The sequence below is a fragment of the Bufo gargarizans genome, chromosome 3, assembly GCF_014858855.1.
Source record: "Bufo gargarizans isolate SCDJY-AF-19 chromosome 3, ASM1485885v1, whole genome shotgun sequence".
Lineage (NCBI taxonomy): Eukaryota > Metazoa > Chordata > Amphibia > Anura > Bufonidae > Bufo > Bufo gargarizans.
In genome coordinates, this window is record NC_058082.1 from 214,841,599 (window position 1) to 214,862,320 (window position 20,722).

At 40.6% G+C, this 20,722-nt stretch overlaps 1 protein-coding gene across 11 annotated transcripts in view; it reads left to right on the top strand.

Moving 5' to 3' along the window:
* MAP4K4 (mitogen-activated protein kinase kinase kinase kinase 4) overlaps positions 1–20,722 on the top strand; it is a 154,105-nt gene that overhangs the window by 111,895 nt on the left and 21,488 nt on the right. For 3 of the 11 annotated variants that reach the window (XM_044283916.1, XM_044283917.1, XM_044283919.1), the window contains 12 exons: positions 3,312–3,473; positions 6,360–6,446; positions 9,295–9,540; positions 9,915–10,076; positions 13,738–13,968; positions 14,812–14,918; positions 15,028–15,179; positions 15,337–15,434; positions 16,405–16,413; positions 18,115–18,290; positions 18,389–18,509; positions 19,223–19,405. In XM_044283916.1, the coding sequence (XP_044139851.1) occupies positions 3,312–3,473; positions 6,360–6,446; positions 9,295–9,540; positions 9,915–10,076; positions 13,738–13,968; positions 14,812–14,918; positions 15,028–15,179; positions 15,337–15,434; positions 16,405–16,413; positions 18,115–18,290; positions 18,389–18,509; positions 19,223–19,405 (1,734 nt within the window). The remainder of the gene's footprint in view (positions 1–3,311; positions 3,474–6,359; positions 6,447–9,294; positions 9,541–9,914; positions 10,077–13,737; positions 13,969–14,811; positions 14,919–15,027; positions 15,180–15,336; positions 15,435–16,404; positions 16,414–18,114; positions 18,291–18,388; positions 18,510–19,222; positions 19,406–20,722) is intronic. The other 8 variants (XM_044283922.1, XM_044283920.1, XM_044283921.1 and 5 more) reach the window with 5 other exon arrangements.

Sequence of the window (20,722 nt, forward strand, 5' to 3'; positions counted from 1 at the left end):
ATTTCCTCATTTCCCTGGTTCTTTTCTGGCACTTTGTTTACATGCAATAAAAACAATCTCTGGCCCTCCCCCTGCTCTGCTAAGGGAGTGAATACAAGAGCTGCCTTGAGTGACCTGTCTGCCTGCTGGTAGACTCTGCAGCATGTTGTATGTGTAGGACTACAAATCCCAGCTGTATAATGACACTGCTAAGGGAGTGAATACAAGTGCTGCCCTGATTGACATGTCTGACTGCTGGGAGACTCTGCAGCATGTTGTATGTGTAGGACTACATGTCACATCTGTATAATGACACTGCTAATACACACAGGATCTTCCCCCTACCTTCTTGTGCAATGCTCTCTCTAGTATGTATTGTCTCTTCACTGCCTGCAGAGCTGTGCAGCTGAAGGGGTTAAGAATCCCAGCAGAGAGTAGACGGCAGTGAAGGGGGGCGTGACCAGCACAGTGACGTCTCGTTTACAGGCTTGTAAACGAACTTTATCAGAGCAGGGAGAGAAGCTGACATCACAGGTCATGTGACCCTCAGTGAAATCTGAGAAACCAGCCACTGGTGATAAAGTGAGTGAATTGGAAAGCTGTTACATTTGCTTAGTTAGGAACATAGAACAAAAAAATAACTCTGATAACCCCTTTTATACAGTGTAGTCATCCTGTCCCCTTCACAGAAAAGCACCCCCAAAAGCATATGTTACCACCCTCATGCTTCACAGTAGGGATGGTGTTCTTGGGATGCAACTAATCCTTATTTTTCCTCCAAACACGACGAGTGAAGTTTAGACCAAAAAGTGCTACTTTGGTCTCATCTGACCACATGACTTTCTCCCATGCCTCCTCTGTATCATCCAGATGGTCATTGGCAAACTTCAGACGGGCCTGGACATGTGATAACTTGAGCAGGGGAACCTTCTGTGCAAAGCATGATTTGAAACCATGATGGTTTAGTGTTCTACCGACAGTGACCTTTGAAACTGTGGTCCCAGCTCTCTTCATGTCATTGACCAGCTCCTCTTTTGTAGTTCTGGGCTGTTTTTTTTTCAACCTTTTTAACCTCATCACCAGTGATACCCCACGAGGTGAGACCTTGCATGGAGCCCCAGTCCAAGGGAGACAGACAGTCGTCTTTAGCCTCTTCCATTTTCTAAAAATTGCTCCAACAGTTGATCTATTTTAACCTAGCTGCTTGGCAATTGCCCCGTCGCCCTTTCCAGCCTTGTGGAGGTCCACGATTTTGTCTCTGGTGTCTTTTTACAGCTCTTTGGTCTTGCCCATGGTGGTAGTTGGCGTCGGACTGATTGTGGGGTGGACAGGTGTCTTTAAAGAGCTCATACAAGTTAGATTAATGAGTGGAGTAGAGGTGGACTTTGAGAGACAGAATTCTTGCAGTTTCTCAGGTGTTCAAATACTTATGTTCAGCAGTGCAAGACAAATAAATTTGTTAAAAATCATACAATGTGATTTCCTGATTTATACATTTTTTACAATGTGAATTTCAGACCCCTCCATGATTTCTAAGTGGGAGAACTTGTAAAATCGCAGGGTGTTCAAATACTTCAGTTTCTCACTGTATATGTAATGACAGATCATGTGACACTTAGATTGCACACAGGTGGACATCATGTCACTAATTATGTGACTTCTGAATGTAATTGGTTGCACCAGAGCTTTTTATGGGTTTCCTAACAGAGGGTAAATACATGCGCACATGCCAATTTTCTGTTTTCTATTTCTAAAAAATTGTTTTTTATTTACCGTATATATTTTTCTCATTTTACTTCACCAACTTAGACTATTGTGTTCTGATCATCCCATAAAATTCAGATTAACAAAACATTGACATTAAGGCTTTTGCAAGGCACTATATATATATATATATATATATATATATATATATTACACATTTTAGTACTTAGGCAAAAAAAAAAGTTATTTTTCAGATGCCACATTGCCATAGCCATAACAACGTAGCTATATGAGGGCTTGTTTTTTTGCGGGATAGCTGTAGTTTTTATAGTTTACAATTTTAAGGTATGTATAATGGCAATGGAAAAAAAATTATGCATTTTGCGGTATAAATAAAAAGCTTTATTTAACTTGCAGGCTGTTACAATCATAATGGTACCAAATAGTTTTTTTGTTTTTTATAGTTGAATATAATTATTCAAAATGGCTTCCAGCAACCTTTCCTAGAATGTGTGCATTATAGGTGATTCTGTCTACGCTTTACCATCGTGGTTAAGCAGCCTGGCAGGAAAACTCACCAATATCTGGTATATGCAAGTGCCTAAGCAGCTTTGCCAGTGGAGGCAACCAGTCCTGTACACGTTTCAGAACAGGGTTTTTAAATTATTCCTGGAGAAACCATTACATAACCTTTTTAACCATTACATTTTTGTTTAACGAGAATTTTTTTATTTCCTTTGGTGAGGCGGTCTTTTTCTTTTAATTAAACTAATCAAATATCATTTTAATAGTTTTTGGGGGGGGGGGGGTTTCACCCCACTGGGGTGGCTTTATGTATTGATTGATCATTTGTATAGTTTTCGATTACATAGTATTCCAAAGCATTATAGCCTGTCACTAGTACAATGTTTTGTGTTTTGGGCCATGATTCTGGCAGAAACTTATGGCAGGCATGGATGCCTTTCCTAGACCCAACTGCCATGGTAATGTTTCACTACCCTGCGACCACGTATTAAGGAAAGATGGCTATAGTTAGTGTTATACTTACAGAGATTGTGATGCCTTTCTCTGAGATGAGCTCATGCTTGTCACTGTGCACACTGTGTTACAGTGTCAGTGTCATGCAGGTTTCAAAATATCACCACTACAACCAAACACTTTCCTCAGGGTTTGGCCACTGAGGACAGTGATTGGCTTCAGCGAGCACTTTTCGTATACTGGCTTGTCCCCGCTGCAGTTGGTAAACAAGCAGCGGAAGAGCGATGCTGAAGAAAAAAGTGGGGTATAAGATAATTTCTTTTTATTTTAAGCTATTGCAGGGCTTGATTTTTATTGTTTTGGACAACTAATTTAACAAATTGCTTCTGATTTCTTTTAATTGACACTGAGACAGTATAGCATCAGTATAATTTTCTAGAACAAGCTGATTATGCTTTCACAATGATTGAATCACACAGTCCAACATTGAGCTAAGCAAACAAAGTCTGAAATGAATGTATTATGTTGTGCATCTGGCTCCTTCAGTCCACACAGTTGTATATGTTTAGTACAGTGACAATGTGTAGGCTAGGTAATTCCAGGCTAATTTTATAAACTTTTTTTTATTTTTATTTAACTCTTTCGAGTAGCAGCAGAGAAGAGAACGTGAAGCTCGGCGACAACAAGAAAGAGAACAAAGAAGAAGAGAGCAGGAAGAGAAAAAAAGAATGGAAGAGATGGAACGAAGACGTAAGGAAGAAGAGGAACGTAGAAGAGCTGAAGAAGAGAAAAGACGGGTGGAGAGAGAACAGGTAAACTTAATGTATTTATGTGTGTAGCTGGCCATACTCCTGAAATAAATGTCCTCTTATCCAGCCGACAGCTAACTCTTCCGATCCTCCCATACATATGGCCGAGCATGCATATTTAGTGAATGAGTAGAAAAGGAAGATTTTTGGTGAATAAAAGGATTGGAAAGCTGAATTCCAACATGCCCACTTTGTATTTCCTAAACATCCGCAGTCTGGGGAGAGTTTGGAGGGTATAGCTGAACTTGACAGGAAGTGAAACATCTAAAGTCTATTCGCATAAAACTTTGTTTGAATACTGTATGGAATGAGCGCTCCGTAAGTATTAGAATGTATTGGCTCCTATGAGCTAAAGTTATTACTTTGCGAAGTCTCGTGAGACTTCGCATAATAAAGTCATAAATTAATTTCTATTGTAAAAAAAACTATTTCCCGAACTCTGGTTCGGTTCCGAGTGGAACCTTGGAACCGAACCTGAGTTGGGGGAAATGTTTTTTTACAATAGAAATTAATCTATGAAGTTATTATGCGAAGTCTTAACTTTGGCTCATAGGAGCCAATACATTCTAATACTGTACGGATCGCTCGCTCCGTACAGTATTCAAATTAAGATTTATGTGAATTGACTTCGGATGTTTCATCCGAAGTTGATTCGCTCATCCCTAGTCCCTTTTAAATCAACTCTATTCACACTAAACTCTATTAAATGGCTGATCTGACTGTTTGCAGAATCTTGTAGCATCTTATCAGTGGGGGTCTAACACCTAGGACCCCTGCCGATCAGCTGTTTGAGAAGGTCTCCGTGCTAATGTGAGCACTGCTTACCCTAGGTCAGTGAGGTCAGATCAGATGCTGATGTGATGACCTATCCAGAGGTTAGGTCATCTGTTACAGTCAGATAACCCCTTTAATGGATAAGGCTTTAGTGTGAATCAAGTTGACTTAAAGGGACACTTCCATAAATTTTTTATCACATATTAACAACCTGTATGTAAATATTCTACATATCTTTTTTTAATAAAAAATAAAATAAAAAATGGTGGATGGTTTTCTGGTTATAATATCTTTTAAGTCACTTCATGTTTTCTGTGGTCATCTCATGAAAACAGAGCTGTCATACCGTTATCCCAGTTCAGCACGTCCGAATTTTTGAGGATTTCCTTACATTTGAACTCGCGTCAGCTAGGCAATGGATTGCCTATCAATTTCGGAGATCTCATCATTTGTGTTGACTGCTACAGATGACAATATTTTGTATTCAATTTTCAGTTTCATAGCATGGCCGAATTGAAAAGATAAACAGACAAAAATTCTAAATAAACTTGTTTTCTAAGAATATGGTATAAATACCACTTACTGATAGAAGTTTCCCTTTAATGGGACAGTAAACCTAGTTTATCTTAGCTACGTTTGCAACCTATTCCCTGTTATCAGCTCTTCCAAACTATTTGTAGTAATTAATTAGATTTCTGCCAGACTAGTAAAAATCCTTTTCCCTCTAGATCACAATTTTATCTTGACCATCGAGTACTGAGAACATCCAGAAACCTTCAAGTTTGTAAATTGGGCTAGGCTCACATCTGCCGTGAATTGTTTTTTTTTTTTTTAGTTCCAGTCTAGGAATAGGAAATTGGTATCATGGATTCGTCATTTGATGGATAATGCTAATGTTGCTGCACAATGTGGATCCTACTGTCTATAATGGGTCCATCAAGTTTTCATCATGATATCGGCATTTTGCTTGACTGCTGCATGTCCTTCTTTGCCCGAATCTGTGATGGAGTCTCCTGCTAGGACCTCTGAAGCTAATGTGACCCTAGCGTAGCTGTATAATGGCATGCTACATTCGCAAAGGGTTTTCTTCCGTAGTGCGTCCCAATTCTAAATAATGTATTGTAAAACATGGAGGGTAGACTTTGTGAGATTTTTATTTATTTTTGCAAGTTAAACAGTAAACCTGTTTTAACAAGTTTGAGTTAGAGAGAGTGCCACTTAGTGTCCTTTTTGAATAATTGCATTTCATTTTAAAATGTCTTGATACGATAAAGTAACATGCCTATAATCTAGCATTGAAGAAGTTTTGTGAGACTTAAGTACTGATGATCGATCCTCTGGATGGGTCATCAGCTGATTGAGAAGGCAGCGGCGGTCACATGGTCTAGGCACAGCTCAGCGCCATAGAAGTGAACGGAGCTGAGGTACCACGCACAGCTGCTATGCTATGTATGGCACTGTGCTTGGTGAGCACAGAGAAGGCCACGGTGCTCACTGAAGCGCCAGTGCCCACCGATCACATACTGATGACCTATCCAGAGGATAAGTCATCAATATTTAAATCTCGGAAAACCCTTTTAATGAAATCTAGTAGATGCTGCAGTATATGATCTGACTTGTTACACCGTTTCAGAAAAATGTCAAGCTAAATCTCCAAGAATGCAGGCAAAGTTAAAAAAACTTGTCGGAAAACAGACAAACAAATTCTACCAGAACATAGTACTGTTATGTGTTCCTACTGGTTTTCTCAGCTCATTACTTTATTCTTGTGACATTCTAGATAAAATAATCCACAGTCATGTGGAAGTTGAATGCTGGATTAAATGAATTTTAATGTACAAGATGTCCACTTTGTTTGTTTCCATAAGTACTGCAAATAACTACATGGAATAGAATTGCATAGCAGTCGAAACGTGAGCACTTTCTCACATGGCAATACTGACTGAAGTCTCCATTGTTGTCACAGTGTGGATGTTTTCATCGTCATGTTTTCTTATATGTGCCTCATGTTTTTTAAGTTGATGTAGTTGGCATTTGGCAATGCCATCCGTGCATGTGCATTTTACACACTGCTCAGGTTAACAACCTGAACCCTCCAAAATGTTTGTGTGACAGGAGTATATCAGACGACAGCTGGAGGAGGAGCAGAGGCACTTGGAAATCCTTCAACAACAGCTGCTTCAAGAGCAGGCCATGTTACTGGTGAGAGTTTACTGGTGATCTGATGCCATTGCTGTAGCAGGTTGTGGGGGTCAGCTTTGTCTCGGCACAGCTGTACAAACAATTAGCTGGTGTGGGAAGCCTAATGTCTGCACCCTAGATTGACAGGCACAGCTACACGTAATCCCTCGAGGCAGACGTTGCTTTGTAAAGTTGCATTAAGAGGGGGAACTCATAACATATATAATTTGATTGTTCTCACATATTATTAATGCACATAGGTTTTTTTTTTTTTTTTTTTTCAGTTATTAAAGGTCAGCATTAATATGGCTGCACATTTCAGACATGGTGTCATGCAACTTCCATTCAGGCTAATATGAAGGGTGAAGATCACAACTTGTCAGTGTAAGGCTAGTTTTACACTGTGTGCAGCGTTATTTGTCCAGCCAATTCTCAGCATATTTGCTGGTTTGCCGTCAGATCTCCGCCGGTCTCCATTATAGTTAATGGGGCTGGCTGGCATTCAGGCGCTGTCCAGCAATGCCTGAACCAGAGGGCTCCGACAGGCTGTTCCGGCCTCTGCCAGATGTCTGAACGCTAGGGTGAAACTAGCCTAAGGGTATGTTCACACAACTTTTTGGTGGCGTGGAGTCCATGGCAGAAACGCCAGCCGGTCTTCCCTATTGATTTATTTTTATGGGGTACTGAAAGGCTGTCATGTAAACATATCCTAAAGAGGTGTACCACTCGCACAAAAGGAAAAAGTCCTAATTTTCAGTTATTGGGTTAGTAGTGCCAGTGAATGGTAGCTGCAGTCCAAAGTTGGACTTGTTCATCATCAATAACTCTAATCCTGGTCATTTAAACCTTCAAATGCTGTGCTCAGTAGTTACCACAGCATCTGAGCAATTAGTCAGTGACCCTAAAGTTGCAAAGTATTACTTACTATTGCAGTCTGTGGAACAAACAATCGAATGATTGCACATTCAAATCACACAAGGGGCCTAAAAATAAAAGAAAAAAAGTTTTAGAAAAAACATAAAAATTTAAAAAAGCGAGAGTATTACATGGTCATCATCCCCTTTACCAATTTTACATATAAAATAAACAATAAAAGTCAAACATAATTGATATTGCTGCATTTCAAAATGTCCAGACCATTAAAAAAAAGTGGAATTGTTTTTTGCTTTTTTAGTTTTACCCCACAATTTTTTTTCTCTCGTTTTTCAGTACGTGATATGGTAAATTAAATGGTGCCAATAACTAGTACTTGTCCTGCATAACAACAAGCCCTCATATAGCCATCATGTGAATAGAAGCTTAAGATTGTGACAGAAGACGGGGGGAAAGACCTGAAACAAAATTATTTACGATGCCATAGCAGTGATGGCGACCCTTTTAGAGACCGAGTACCCAAACTGCAACCCTAAGCCCACTTATTTATCACAAAGTGGCAACATGACAATTTAAAGGGCTTCTGTCACCCCACTAAAGTCATTTTATTAATTTTTTTGGGGCTAGTTAAATTCCTTATAGTGCGATATATGAAAATATAATGGTGTTACTTACTTTCCTTCAGCAGTTTCTTATAAAAACGAACTTTTATAATATGTAAATTAGGTCTCTACCAGCAAGTAGGACGTCTACTTTCTGGTAGCCGCCGCAAAAAAACGCCCCCTCGTCGTGTTGATTGACAGGGCCAGCCGTGATCTCCTCCTCCGGCGCGCCTCCTCATCTCAGAGCGCCTGTGCCGAATGAACACAGGCGCGTGATTTTTGAAAAGCTGACAGGGCCGACCGGAGGAGGAGATCGCGGCTGGCCCTGTCAATCAACACGACGAGGGGGCGGTTTTTTGCGGCGGCTACCAGCAAGTAGACGCCCTACTTGCTGGTAGAGACCTAATTTACATATTATAAAAGTTTTGTTTCTATAAAAAAACTGCTGAAGGAAAGTAAGTAACACCATTATATTTTCATATATCGCAGTATAAGGAATTTAACTAGCCCCCCCCCCCCCCCCCCCCCCCAAAAAAAAAGGACTTTAGTGGGAGGACAGAAGCCCTTTAACCTGAATACTACAATCAAATATAGTATATCTTCCATGCACTTAATCATTTAGCTATAATAACCTGCCTACATTCAGCCTGCCTGTGCTGTTCATAGCGTGCCGTGCGCTGATGATCGGCAGGAAAAGTCTAGGGCATATTGGTACACCATAGACTTTTTCCAGGGTGCGGATGCCCACAGAGAGGGCTTTGAGTGTCGCCTCTGCACTCGTGCCATAGGTTCACCACCATTGCCATAGGGGTTAAAAAAAAGTCTGTGTAGCCTTTGGATTTACTTTCCACATTAGCTTATGTAGATGCAGTTAGATTTTCTGCTATGGTGGGAATAACCTCTCCCATAAGAGTTGCAATTGTATTGGCAGCATAGACCAGGCATTTATTACAGTCTGAGCACTCCTTTGTAACAATCTGTCAGAAAATGTTCCCTCCTGATGCAAGAAACTTTCAGCTAAAGCTAAGGATGATCCATATTAAGTTTGTGCTCATGAAAAACATCAGAAGCTCTGTCCAGCACCCTGATTGTTTGTGCCTTGGATCAATCTGCTAACGTGAATGCCTATAGTATTCTGTGTAAATGTCTTTTAGGCCCGACATGTTCTTTAATGTATCATGGACACTTTCTGTAGTCACTATTGGCATTTGTTTCTAATGAAATGATGGGTTACAGTCTAATGAAAATTTGAAAGCATTAAAAAGCTTTATGGCGATTTGGAGAATACCAGTCACTTTAAATATCACATCTGGTGTGGAAGAGGGGTCTGATCAGTGTTATTACGTGGCATGTCTTTGTGTAATATTTTATATACGTTGACTTTTTTATTTTAGGAATACAGATGGCGAGAAATGGAGGAGCACAGACAGGCAGAGAGGCTGCAGCGTCAACTGCAGCAAGAACAAGCGTATCTTATGTCTTTACAACATGATCACAGGCAGCAACCTCAGCAGCAACCGCAACCTCCACAGCAGCCGCAACCTCAACAACCCCAAATGCAACAGCTAGAAAGAATCAAGCAAAGTTATCATATCCCAGAGTCTAAAGCCCACTATGATCAGGCTGAACGTGTGCGAGAGGTAAACTCAACTCTGGACCCTGTATTTGTTTATAAATTATCTATGTATATTATATTGTACCTGAGTCACTTGCGTGACAACATTATTTTAAATATTTGCTTTTTGGAGTGCCTGGGCGACCATCATTAGAAGACAAATTGTCCATCTTTTAGTAAATTTTGGCTGTGTGCATTCTTGCCAATTATAGCTATTAACTAGTGCAAAAGGCAAACCAGTAACTCGTCGATAGAAATGTGCAGTATAATAAATATTACACCTCCCCAAGGCATTGGAATTTTACTCCTTGAGTTTGTCACAATGCATCACATAAATGAATACTACTGTATCTGTACATTCTCCTCTTTAATGCCTTGCATGTCTTGCTTTTGGTACAGGCAGAAGAGCGCCTTAGGAAAGCTACCCAAGGCTCTCCTGAAGCACAGTCAAAGCAAACAGGGAGAGTGTTGGAGCCTTTAGTGCCTTCAAGATCTGAGTCATTTTCCAATGGGAATTCTGAGCCTTCTCAGCCTGCCATGCATAGGCCGGTGGAGCCTCAGGTATGGTAATAGTTTCTAGTGTGTAATCTGACATCTTTCCACTGCTGTTATTTTGTGAGCACTCAAATGTAGCAACAGCTACACCTGCTTAAAATGTTTTTATTTTGTTGATCTGAGGCTCAATTCTTGAGTTATGACACTTTTTATTGATATGCAAATGAGGCCTTTGGTGCAATGAGGCTGTCCCATTGCTCATATTGCACCCAAACGCCACGGCAGCATGGTTGAAGGGGGTGGGTGGGGGGGGGGGGAGGCTGTCCACCAAAATTATTGACCTTGGGTGCAATGAGAGCAACAGTGACACCCTTATTGTACCAAAGGCCTAATTTGCATAGTAAGAAAATGTCATAACTCAGGAACGGACCCTCTGATCAACAAAATAAAAACATTTTAAGCAGGTGAACCACAGCTGTGTATGTGTCTATGCAAACAGTTTGATATAGAGGTCGCTAAAGATTCTCTTTAAGTGGCTTTGAGTGGCCAAGAAATGTAACGTGAAGCCCTGCTTTAGAGCCACTTTAAAGGCCGTTTTAGAAAGCAAACCACTAATGTTCTTGGCATTATCCCCTCAAAATAGAGCAGTGTGATACTTTGCTAATGGTTCCTGCAGGACAGTGACAGAAGTGAGAGCCACCTTGCTGTGTGTCATTCTATAGCTTTGAAACAAAAAGACTTTTACAGAGAATACAGGGGTTGCCTACTGATCCATGTTGTAGTTAGCTAGAAGGCTGAGGTTATTACGCTTGGACAGGGAGTGAGGATCAAACCGAGCAGTGGAAGGGAAGGCCTCTTGATTTTGTGAGACATGCGGAGAGAGAACTGATCTCATGAGATTCTTACATAATTAATACAGAGATCTCTATCATGGTCTGTTTAAGTTCCCAGTCTGGCCCTGGCCCTGGTCTTGGGTATAAAGTGGCCCTGGAAAAAATAAAATAAAAGTGGCCCCATGTCGTTGGCGGGTCCAGATTGACAGAAGGCAGGGCAACACAAATAGGCAGGGCATCAAATACCACATTACGGCGCAAAATACCACCCCAGCAGATCCAAATACTTTAGTTCAACACAACAAACTGCCCCAGCAGCATAAAAAACCACAGTGCAGCACAAAATAATGCCCCCGCAGCACAAAATACCTACTCAGAAGTTGCCCCTGTATGGTGCATTCTGTCTTCCTACTCCTCTTGCTGCAGGATGGCAATACAATTGAAATCCAGGAATCAGGAGGGCATCTGTGGTCGTCATTCAGGTACATAAATACTTGACACCCCCATCAATAATTAACTTTAAGAGCAACAGATCATTACTTACCTGGCTGGCTACCATAAGGAGAGTTCAGTAGACCCCCTGGGTATCATCCTACCAGGAAATTTCCCTGTAGGATCTATGGCCAATCCGCCCCTGCCTAAGTCTGTCAGCGTAACAAGGGGACATCCTCAACATCTAGAGGAAAGAAGGTTTCTACACAAACATAGAAGGGCTTCTTTACTGTAAGAGCAGTGAGACTATGGAACTCTCTGCCAGATGAGGTGATGGTGGCGGTGAACTCTTTAAAAGAGTTCTAGAGGAACCTGCATGTATTTCTAGAGTGTAATAGTATTACAGATTATAGTTACTGGAGAAGGGTCATTGATTCACAGAATCATTTTAGTTGCCAGTTTTCGATTTGAGAAGTATTTTTTTTCTCAAGGGGAGAGAAATTTGCTTGTACCTCATGAAATTGTTCTATACTTTTATCTGAATCAACTTTGCAGGATAAAAGGCTGAATTTGGATGGACATCTGTATTTTTTCAACTTTACAAACTTACTATATAGAAATCTTCTTTTTTACAGTATTTCCAAATGAGATATGTCATGTTCTTAAAAGCTTGACATGGTGAGCATATTAGGGATAGACCTTAGATCTTGGAAAGCCCAGCATCTTAGCTCAGCATTCTAGGTGCAAGTTTGATAAAAAAAACTAAAAGCAGTAGATGGATATTTGAACAACTGTTGAACGAACTATTGCCCGGTGATCGATTGCTTCACAGACCCTGCCATATACACATTTTAGTCCATATTGTTCAATTTGGCCGTACATTAACAGTGACACCGGGGGCGACAGACAAACAATCTTTCATCGAACTATCAGTTACAAATTTCAAGCATGCTCTATTTCTTTTCAGAAGATGGCATTGATTGGCTAAAGCAGTCGTTCATTGCTATTCTACATGACGAACAATTGCGGACAAGAATAGGCATTTCTATAATAATGCTGTCCGCGGAACGCACATGGCCAGTATCCACGTTCTGCAGATCCGGAATTTGCAGATCGTAAAACACATACGGTCATTTGAGTGAACCCTTAGTCTAATGGATATGGGAACCTTTAGAGCAGAAGAGTAGTATAGAGCCATCTCTGATAGAATTAGAAACTCTCCTAAATCCATGTTAGTTTTCCATTTTCTGAAACATTACTACTTTGCTCACCTCTCTGGTTTGTATCTTTAGCGAAAACTAGCCATTGGAGAGATGAAATCCTGTTTAGTCTCACAGTACACAGGAAAGAATGCATGGAGAAAAACTGATTCCGATATTGTGACCATGGCAAACGCCAGAGAATCCACTTGTATGGCCATTTCTGGTCTGGACTGCACCTAGAGTTGTAACGTGCCTTTAGGGCAGAAGACTTTTCTCACACTTAATGCGAGATAGATGAAAATGGATTTTAACCATAAGATGTAAGACCTTTCACTGAAGCATTTAGGATGAACTAAAGGGACAGCAGGGAACTTTCTATCCAATATTTTGAAATTTTACGACCTATAGCAAAAGTGTTCCGGGCTTCAGCAGATGCAGCCTATATCAGTCCCTCGTCCTACTAATATTAAGCAGATTGGGCAATTTTGCAGCTCCCCACCGTGCATGCAGATTGTAACGAACAACACTCCTTTCATTCATGCATATGTGACCACTGTTCACATCAAGGTGCAAAAGATATCCAGAAATATTCAGGTTGGATGAAAAGCATTTGTCATCAGTGTCCAATAAATTTGACCTTGCAATCTACAGTGATTTTTCTCTAAAATAACAAGGTGCTTGGCCCCAGTAATAGATTGCTGCCTTCTTTTCATAGTCTATTGAACATCCCTACTGCCGTCTTCAGGATTTGTATCACATGGATCCTAAATATGGTGTTTATAGTAGTTTGAGGCCCTATTGAACCTTCATGTGCCTCGTTAAGTGAGGGGGAAAAATACCCATTCTGTGAAAAATCAAAGTGCGGTATGGTCCTAAACTGTATGTATAACCAAACTGCATGAAGAGGGGAATATGTGGCCTCAGAGGGGCACCTTCCTCTGTGTGGAGGCCTTAACGTGTATATAGCATTCAAGGTAAGTATTTGTACTCTTTTTGTTCTTTTAGTGCACCTCCCTTGTAATGACAGATTGTGCATGATCTTTTTTGCTCAATAACACATTAACAGCAATTCATCCTGTTGCCAGTCCACAGTTCATTCATGCTATTATTTGTCCCTTATAGCTGTGTCAGGGAACCTGCTTTATCTTGTTTTTTTTGTCATTGTCTGGCTTTTTTTAAATTCTGCACCATTGGAATTAAAAAAAAAGTTAGTGATGCCAGTGCCCCATGTAAATGTTTTATGTCTTGTTTTCTTGTAAGGTCCAATGGTCTCATCTGGCATCCCTCAAGAACAATGTTTCCCCTGTCTCGCGATCCCATTCCTTCAGTGACCCTTCTCCCAAATTTGCACCTCACCATCTTCGTTCTCAGGACCCACACCCTCCCCCACGCAATGAAGGTCTAAGTCAGAGTTCTGACCCTAAATCTGACATACCTGAGCCTAACCAAAGGGTTTGGGCTAGATCAGACAGTGAAGAGGTGCCACCAAGGGTAAGATGTAGTAATCAGTAAGATGAGCAGTTCATGTGTTTATAGGGCCAGGTTATAGTGTCAACACGTGACACAATTTACAATGTTTTTGCACAGAATGGTGGGTTTTGTAGCTACTATCAGTGACTATGGACCTCTTTTCATAGGGCTACATTTTGCCACGTTTGTGAAGTGGTTTATCTCCATGTTATCACAATACATTGGGTTAGTTTTTGCGCATGCATTTTTGGTGCCTAGACAGTTTGGGCCTTAGTAATAAACACCTGAAAAATAAAGATCTGGCCTTAAAGCATGAAATGATTTAACCTTCAGTTATGCTATTAAATAGACCTCACTTGTATCTGGTAAAATTTGCTGACCTGATTTTCTACCAGTTTTGTAAAAATTAATTCATCCTTTTCGGGACCATTTTCAAGTGAGTCATGTCCTTGCTATTCATAATATATGGTAACTGTATGGATCATAATGAAAGGATCCAGAGACTATTCTAATATCACAGGCTGCATATGCTTTGTTCTTTATAGATGTCACCTGTGCTATTGCTTTATTCAGCTTCTCTACATACTACTTTGCAGCTCTTATCCATGTAACTGCATTATGTTGCTTCATTTCCCACATGTTAACAAGTCATGTTATCAACTCTCTGCTGAGAAACTGAAGCAACAGTTCAGAATAAATGTTCATTGTTTGCAATCTGGATGAAAGATTTATTGTGTTTGGTAGGAAACCTTATAATTAAATCTATTGTTTTTGGATTAAATCATTTTCTATGAGAACTGGTGTTAAAATAGTTGATGACTCACTTTGTGTGCTTCATTTTCTATATTTCTACTTAATATAAAGGTACCTGTAAGGACAACATCAAGATCCCCGGTGTTGTCACGAAGAGATTCTCCTCTCCAGGGCAGTGTACAACAGAACAGCCAAACTGGACAGAGAAATTCCACAAGGTAGGTCTAGTGAGTCTAACAGTCATTTCACGTATCTGCTAAACACATTAAGAATACCATGGCATGTATCTCTGGCTTAGTAGATTGTTCTGCTTGTTTTTGTATTCAGCAATATTGAGCCCAGGTTGCTTTGGGAGAGGGTGGAAAAACTTGTACCCAGACCAGGCAGTGGCAGCTCTTCTGGATCCAGTAATTCCGGTTCCCAGGCAGGCTCCCATCCAGGATCACAGAGTGGTTCTGGAGAACGCTTCCGCATGCGATGTAAGTAGGTTCAGGTCTTCTTTTCTACTAAGATATTGTCAGCACTTACATGCTTTGTGGCTCTATATACCTGTCTTATCTGGTGGGTCATCTGTATCCTATATTTTCCTGTTTAGTATATTTGTATAACTTATCTAGAGGTTTCTTTCCTTGCCAGCATCCTCAAAATCAGAAGGGTCACCATCTCAGCGTCCCGAAAATACAGCCAAGAAGCCTGATGAGAAGAAAGAAATTGGAAGACCAACCAAGCCTACTGTAAGAACACACAGTTTTTTTTTCCCCCCCTATGTGTCAGTAGTTAGTATATTACTCATCTGTATAGTGTACATATTAAATCCAGTATTATTTCATGCAAATGGAAAGTGTTTGTATTCAGTGTAAGATTACACACATAGAAATGGAAATATGTACAGAATTACCTGCGGTCACTGACAAAATCGTGATATTGCTTTAAAGATGACTAAAAACGTCTGATGGAAACTGCCTGTAGCACTTGTGGTCAACATAGGCTAGTTTTACACTAGCGCTAAAATGTTGCAGCAGGCTGCTCCAGCAGAGGAACAGTCTGCCAGCGTTCATCGTATCTGGCATAGCCAAATGCTTCCTTTCCCTGACCATAATGGGACCCGGCGGGGATCTGGCATTATTGCTGGGATTCGGCTGGACAAAAACCTGCTGCTTGCAGTTGCATTTGTCTAGCTGAATATTGGCACTAATGCCGGAAACAGGCCGGTTCCATTATAGACAGTGGGGCCTGGCAGTGCTCTGGTAGTATCTGATTATGCCAGAGGCGATGAACTTTGACAGGCTGTTCCTTTGCCGCTGCAGCCTGCCTGACACTAACCTTTTATCTCTTGGTAGCTTTATAAGCTATGTATGACCATGTACAGACATAAATAATCAGTTGCCAGAACTGACTAATGTCAGATTATGACCACATACCGACCAAGACAACTCACATGGTAGATTTTTTTTTTCAACAAACGATCAGTGAACAGTTAAACTGGAAAATGCTCCTAAATAAGTTATTGTATTTACAACCTTCATTCAGTTTGTCTCATTCTTTATTAGTCTAATCCTTTCTATAATTTACTTGGAAGTTTCCATTAGTATTTGAATGTTTGCATACTGTTTCAATTCAGAACATGACTATGTTCCTTATCACTAACATTTTGTCTTTTATGTTTCTCTTTTATTGCTTTCTAATCTGAATGTGGGTATCCAGGGAGAAGTGGTAAGTTGAATCTAATAGTAAAGTTTTTTTTAAATCTGTTAGTAAATTGCAAGGCACGCTGAGCTTTGGTTGATATCTCCATATCTTCAAAATGATGCAAACATATGAAGAAAAATAAGGTGATACATATCAACATTTCTGACACAGGAATGTGATGGCAGCCCTATGTTGCACTGGAATGGAGGTGGCATAATTGACAGATTTAGTTCTGCTTAAAGAGATGCTGACATCATGCAATGCAATGCTATCTGCAGGCAGCATGTTATAGAGGAGAAGGAGCTGAGCAGATTGATATATAGTGTTTTGGGGAAAGATTCAGCAAAACCTGTAATTAATTAAAGAGGACCCAGATACATTTATTGAAATGGCTTATATTACCTTACAGTGCGACCCCCAGTGATGTCTTACCGCCTTTTTTTTTTTCCCCCTAAAGGACCCCCCCCCCTTTCATCTGCTGTGGTCCCTGTTTGTTTTGGCTCCTCATATGCTAATGAGGCACTTTGGTTCAACTAGATGGGGACTTAAATTTGTCCTGGGAGTGGTTATCTTCTCCCTGGCTGCGAGCGCATCCAATCAGAGCACCCCGCTCTCAGCCAGGGAGAAGGAGCTCAAGTTCTCGCAAGAGAAGGAGCTGCGATTCTTGTGAGAACTTGAGCTCCAGGGAGTATTTAACCATGCCCAGGACAAATTGAAGTCCCTGCCTAGTTCAACCAAATTGCCTCATTAGCATATGAGGTGCCAAAACAAACGGGGACCACAGCGGACGAAAGGGGGGGGGGGGGTCCTTTGAAAAAAAAAATGACATCACTGGGGGCTGCACTGTAAGGTAATATAACTATTTCAATACATGTATCCTGGTGAAAGTTCCTCTTTAATTTAATTTATACTTTTCTGAATTTAAGTCCACCTCGGGTATACTCACTTACACAGATAACTCAATTACTGATAACACCTCCCCGTGTTCAACTAAAATCAGAAATGGCAGAGTTTTAAATTTATAAATGACACATTTTACTGAATTGTTATCCACACAACTATATATCCATCTGCTCAGCTCCTCCTGCTCTATAACATGCTGCCTGCAGATAGCATTTTTTGATTAAGTGCTCTTTAGGGGCACGGTGGTCTGGATGTGTCATTTCTGTGTGATGACCTGTGTTTCATATCAGTAGTCTTGACATGTTTGTGCTACAGTTTAGTATATAGCAGGGTGTCTGAAGAGTTAAATGGATTCAGAGAAAAACTCCATATTCTTGGGGGGTGGTCAAATGATTGCTGTGTGTATGTATGTATGTATATATAATTTGTATCCATTAATTGTTTGTATTAGCAGCACCTTTTGTATTTTGGTTAAATTTCCGGTGGAAGTGCTTTTAGTCATGGTAAAGCTCTGTTCACGTGTGCGTCATGATTTCTGTCATAAACTGAAACCATGATACAGTGGCATATCTGTCGAATGATGGACACCAGCGGTGACCAGTAAGCCACACTTATTTACAATGAAGTCTGTTGGGTTCTCCTGTGGTGTCCATGCTTTGACGGGATGAAGAATTACTTCCCATTAGAAATAGTGAGATTTGTGGGGAAGGTTCTTGACACAGCCTCCAACACATATGTGAGCATATCCTCAGAATTTATTCAGATTTTTGTGTTTTATGCTTTTTTTTTACACATGTCCCCAACTCATATTTTCTTGAAAAGGACCTGACTGCTTTGGCAAAGGAGCTTCGTGCTGTGGAAGATGTGCGACCTCTGCATAAAGTAACAGATTATTCTTCATCCAGTGAAGAATCTGGTACCACCGATGAGGAGGATGATGACATCGAGCAAGAAGGCGCAGATGAATCAACCTCCGGCCCAGAGGATGCCAGAGCTATGTATGACTTTTCAAAGCTAAAATACTGTTTCTGAGCTCTCTTGTCAAAATGGTTTTAAGAATTCTCTGTATACATTATCTTTCAATTTTAATGTGTAGGTCTGCATTAAATTTGAGTAATGGAGAAACGGAGTCTGTAAAAACAATGATTGTCCATGATGATGTTGAGAGTGAGCCTGCCATGACTCCTTCCAAAGAAGGCACTTTAATCGTCCGACAGGTATGAGGGAACCAGTAACTACAGCATAACCTACTCATCCATTCATGCTGTTCATTTTCCTGCATCTCATTTGTGTCATCAGTTAGCATCCATTCCTTTTGGCAGATAACTTTTGCTTCTCTGCATGTGCAATACATAGATCAAGCCCCATTAATTTGCTGCTTCCTGCATGTTCTGCCACAGACACTCTCCTAATATTCTGATAAACCAGTGGTTTTCTGAACCAGAAGACTGTGCAGACCCTTTTGAAGACCATAAGCACAGAGAAGGGATGTTTCCCTTAAAGTTTAAGGCAAACAATGGGTTAATCCCCATAACACAATAATAGAATGATTTATTTATAACACTAACATTTTAATTGGTGTATAAAATGTGTGACACAATATATAGCTTTTGCTTCAGAAAATACAAAGTTTATAGATTGAATCCATTGCTTCATACTTGGTGGTCCAGCAGTTTGGTCAAGGGTAACCTTGCAGATCTTTAAGATGTCAGCCATGACAACTGCATTCCTTTAAAATTATACTGGACAAAAAGTTCAAATGAAAAATAACCCTTCACCCTTACTGTGGCCTCAAGACATGAAGTTACTTGACAGCTCTAACTGCCTCCCCCACAATCAGTTTTTTGTAGTCCAACCTTTAGAATTGTCCAGGGATAGTATGTACTTTAGCAGCACTTGAAGAAGACAAGTGTGCCTGTTTTTTCTACAGAGTACAGTTGACAAAAAGCGTGCCAATCAACTTGAGAGCAATGGCTTTGCCGGGCGCATTCACCTCTTGCCAGATCTCTTACAGCAAAGCCATTCCTCCTCCACCACCTCTTCCCCATCCTCAAGTCAACCGACACCCACCATGTCCCCACAGACACCCCAGGACAAGTTAACTGCTAATGAGGTATGTCTGCCACTAGCTGGCTGCTGTAAATCAGGAGGCATAATTCCCTTAGTGGATGGTAACACAGTCTGGTCATGTGCTTCTGAATAATGCCACTCTAGATTATAAGTCCATACACACCTTAACATCACCACTCTATTCACGGGTTGCACTGTCATCTGCATGTCTTATTGTTCATTAAATATACATTGACACTATAAAAGGATCATGGGAAACGACACCACAGTAAAAATGTGTTCTGTGTTCTTGGTCATCCACTACTTTCCCTCACATGTACATGATTCTTCCTGTGTGTTCAGTTATCATATTTGTGTGTCCTCTGTATCTGATTCCTAACACTTTTCAGGGGAGTGCTGTTTCGGTGGTTGGTTGTGGAGTGTGCATAACCAATTTGACATTCCACTCTGTAGATTAAAGAGGACCTGTCACCGCTCCTCACATGTCTGTTTTAGCAATTACCTGCATCCCCCTTGTAATAATTCTGGAGCATCTATTCTTGTGGCTCGGTGTTCTGTCATTTATTTATTATTTCTACTACAGGTTATGAATGGGTTACTCATAGTCTGCAGTGAAGGTCCAGATAGGTGGTACCAGTTGGGGTGTCCTGCACAGTTTGATACTATCTGGTCAGTGCTGCCAGTTTCATATTGTGCAAGGACACCTCCCCCCCCAAACTGGTAACACCTATCTGACCTTCACTGCAGACTATATGTAATTCAATCATAACTTGTAGCAGGATTCATAAATGAATGGCAGAACACAGTCATAAGATTAGATGCTGCATAATTGTTATTACAAAGGGGATGCAAGTGACTGCTTAAACCGGACATGTCAGGAGAGGTCACAGGTCCTCTCCAAGTTCAGTGGTTAACTTCTTTCAGGAAAACTCTGAATACATTGGTTGGAGAATGAAAACTTCAGAAGATATGTATATAGAGAGTAAACCAACAACTGTGGGGTTCTAATAATAAGGATTCTGTTATTCCTCCTAATTTATGAATGGATTACTAGCAGTCTGCAATAAAGATCCAACTGTGTGTTACCAGTTGGGGCATGTCCCACAAGTGCCTGACAATTCTTCGACTGTGTGAAAGAAGTTTTCCAAATACATAACTCGTTTCTACCCATTGAAGTAAACATGGATAGCCAGCAGCAATGTTGTCTTCAGAGTTCAGGGCGTCTCCTTTTTTTTTAGATTACCTAGCTGAGTGTTTCCCAGCCTAGGTTTATAAGAGCCTGTCTGTACCTTCCTGGAACATGCCAGCAGCAAGGATTCTTGGGGAAACGGTAGAGAAGAAATAGTTCAGCTTGAAGTGA